General features: G+C 40.1%; 1 protein-coding gene across 13 annotated transcripts in view; it reads left to right on the top strand.

The window, feature by feature from the left end:
* Positions 1-2,500, top strand: part of LOC127072558 (bromodomain adjacent to zinc finger domain protein 2B-like) — a 130,656-nt gene that overhangs the window by 86,209 nt on the left and 41,947 nt on the right. For all 13 annotated transcript variants that reach the window (XM_051013048.1, XM_051013054.1, XM_051013044.1 and 10 more), the window contains one exon: positions 713-863. In XM_051013048.1, coding sequence (XP_050869005.1) covers positions 722-863 — 142 coding nt within the window. In that variant the 5' untranslated portion in view covers positions 713-721. The remainder of the gene's footprint in view (positions 1-712; positions 864-2,500) is intronic.

The following is a 2,500-nucleotide window of genomic DNA, read 5'->3' as shown; positions in this document are numbered from 1 at the left end:
ATATATCTATATATATATTCGTGTTTTCGCAATACTTTCCAATACTTTCCAATCGTTTTTATCATTCCCTTACGTAAATACAAAATTATCAATCAAACGAATTGGCGGTAGAACTCGTAGTATTTGCACTTGGTTTAATGCCGTTATCCGTCGGATATAGTAATTTACATAAATGTAAGTATATACAAGAATGTATAAGTTAGAAGCCGCTCTCGGTTGGTAACGGGTACGTTGACCGTGCGTGTTACGTTGATAAATTATTCATTTAATACTACGAGATATCGAGTCGATTTGTAGAACCTCGAAACGATATCTCGCGAGTTAGTTGATCGCCTTGACTTTGAATAAATTCATTGAAACGCGTAGCATCCGAGCTTCGTGGTTGAGTTACTAGTAAAACGAGTTCGCTTTTAATATCGATTCTTGATAAAAAAAAAAAAAAATAAAAAAACGTAAAGGAAAAAAAAAAAACATTTTTAATGAAAATAAAAAGAAATAACGACGCGGAATATTTATACATATATTTCTCTCTCTCTCTCTCTCTCCCTGTCTCTCATTGTCTTCTTCGATAAGTTCATCCGATTTCTCTCTCCAATAAAATTTGTTAAGTGACGAAATAAGGTATTGAGTTTACGTAAAGATGGAGTAGAATGGAGAGGAGAAGAGAGGTATAAAGTAAGTACTTGCTAAGAAAGGAACGTCGATTTTACAGGGGACTGGCATGGAGAAGGAGAACTCCGCATCAGGCGGAGGTGGCGGAGGTGAAGCGGCGGCAACGGCAACGCCGGGCTCCACCTCCACCTCCGAGAAGCTCCAGGCGGACCAGGCCAATCCGCTGCTCGATCCCACTGCACTTTTTGGTGGTAAGTCCGTTTTATCTTTCTTACATTCAACACGCGACGTGGCTATTCGCGCGAGGTCGATTACCTTCTGCTTTCTCTCTCTCTCTCTCTCTCTCTCTCTCTCCTTCACCTCTTATTTTGCTTTTTTCTTTTTCGCAATTCTACGAAGAAAGAAAGAAAGGAAAAAGAAAAAAGAAAAAAAAAACAGATATACGACGCGAGGAGTTTAGTAACACGATTCTCGTTGATTAAAAATTATAGCAACGGAAATAATCAAACGATTATCTCTCAATCCTTTCGTTATTTACTTCACATAGGTAGATAGGTAGGTACGTAAATGTATGAATGTAGATAAATATGTATGTGCGATCGTTCGCGTATTTGACAACTATCATCGGTTACCTGATCGGTATATCTGTAATTAGCGGTTTAATAAACGCTCGCATAATGAAGGTTTTGATCGAAACTAGAACGGCTCGACTATCGAACTAGCCCGTAGCTCGGCCGCAGGATTGACCAACGACGGCCATCATCGCGTCTCCTTTCGCAGAATATGTATATTCGATGAATTGCAAAGATCGATATCCTTCGACGATCGTCGAAAAGGGATGGATCGTCGGCAAATCGAGGCTAGCGCGATTCTCCTACTCTCTCGTTTACCCGCACTCTCTCTCTCTCTCTCTCTCTCTCTCTCTTCTCCACCCCTCCCCACCCTTTCGAGCCTCCCTCCAGCCCCTTCGAATGCTACGCTTAATTAATCGATCCGATAAAATTGGAAAACCTTCTCGTGTCCTCTCGCAAATCAATGCAAATTCCATTGAGACCGTACTTGCAATATTTAAATTGTACGCTCAACGATACTCGAGTCTTCTATGTGAATATATTTATATATGTATTCGTGTGCGTGCGCGGGCGCGTTTGTGCAAGTGTATTTATGTATGTACCTACGTATATATGTATTCCCAATTTTGTTTTGTTCTATTTTGTTTTCTATCCGTCTCTCTGTGCTCTTTCTTTCTTTCTTTTTTTCTCCCCCACCTCCCTTTCTCTCTCTCTCTCTCTCTCTCTTCTTCTTCCTTTTTTATCATCGAAAAAATTAAACTCGTCGAGTTCTTTCTTTCTTTCTTTCTTTCTTTCTTTTCCTTTCCTTACTTTTTTTTCTCGGTAGAAAAGAGAGTAGAAGAAAAAAGAAAGAGAGAAGGAGAAGAAGAAAAGAAAAGAAAAAAAAGGGGGCAAAAAAAAAAGATCGTTGAAGCAATCCACCGTACACAAGGCGAATTCTTTTGTGCGAAAACGACTGCTTCTTATAGTTCTCGCACTGCCGGGTTTGAACAGGACGAATGTGACAAATTGATGGGAATCAACGGGGGTGGATAATTAATAATTCCGCGTAGCCATATGCCTAGCGCGGTGAAGTGTGGGTCAAGCTTTATCGTCGTTACGATCTCTTTTAGTCGCCGATAAAGCCGCACGCTTCATTAATCATCCTCTTCTCTATCTTTTTTCTCCGTCTACCTCTCTCTCTCTTTCTCTCTTCTTGTGTCTCTTTCTCTTTCTCTTTCTCTCATTCTTTATTTTTTGTCTGATACTCGACGCTGTGGCTGTACGAGCTGGTCTATCTATCCATCTATCTATCTATATCTATCTATCTATTTATC

This window comes from Vespula vulgaris, chromosome 2 (genome assembly GCF_905475345.1).
Source record: "Vespula vulgaris chromosome 2, iyVesVulg1.1, whole genome shotgun sequence".
Lineage (NCBI taxonomy): Eukaryota > Metazoa > Arthropoda > Insecta > Hymenoptera > Vespidae > Vespula > Vespula vulgaris.
Note: the sequence above shows the minus strand (reverse complement) of the source record. Positions and strands in the feature narration are given on the sequence as shown.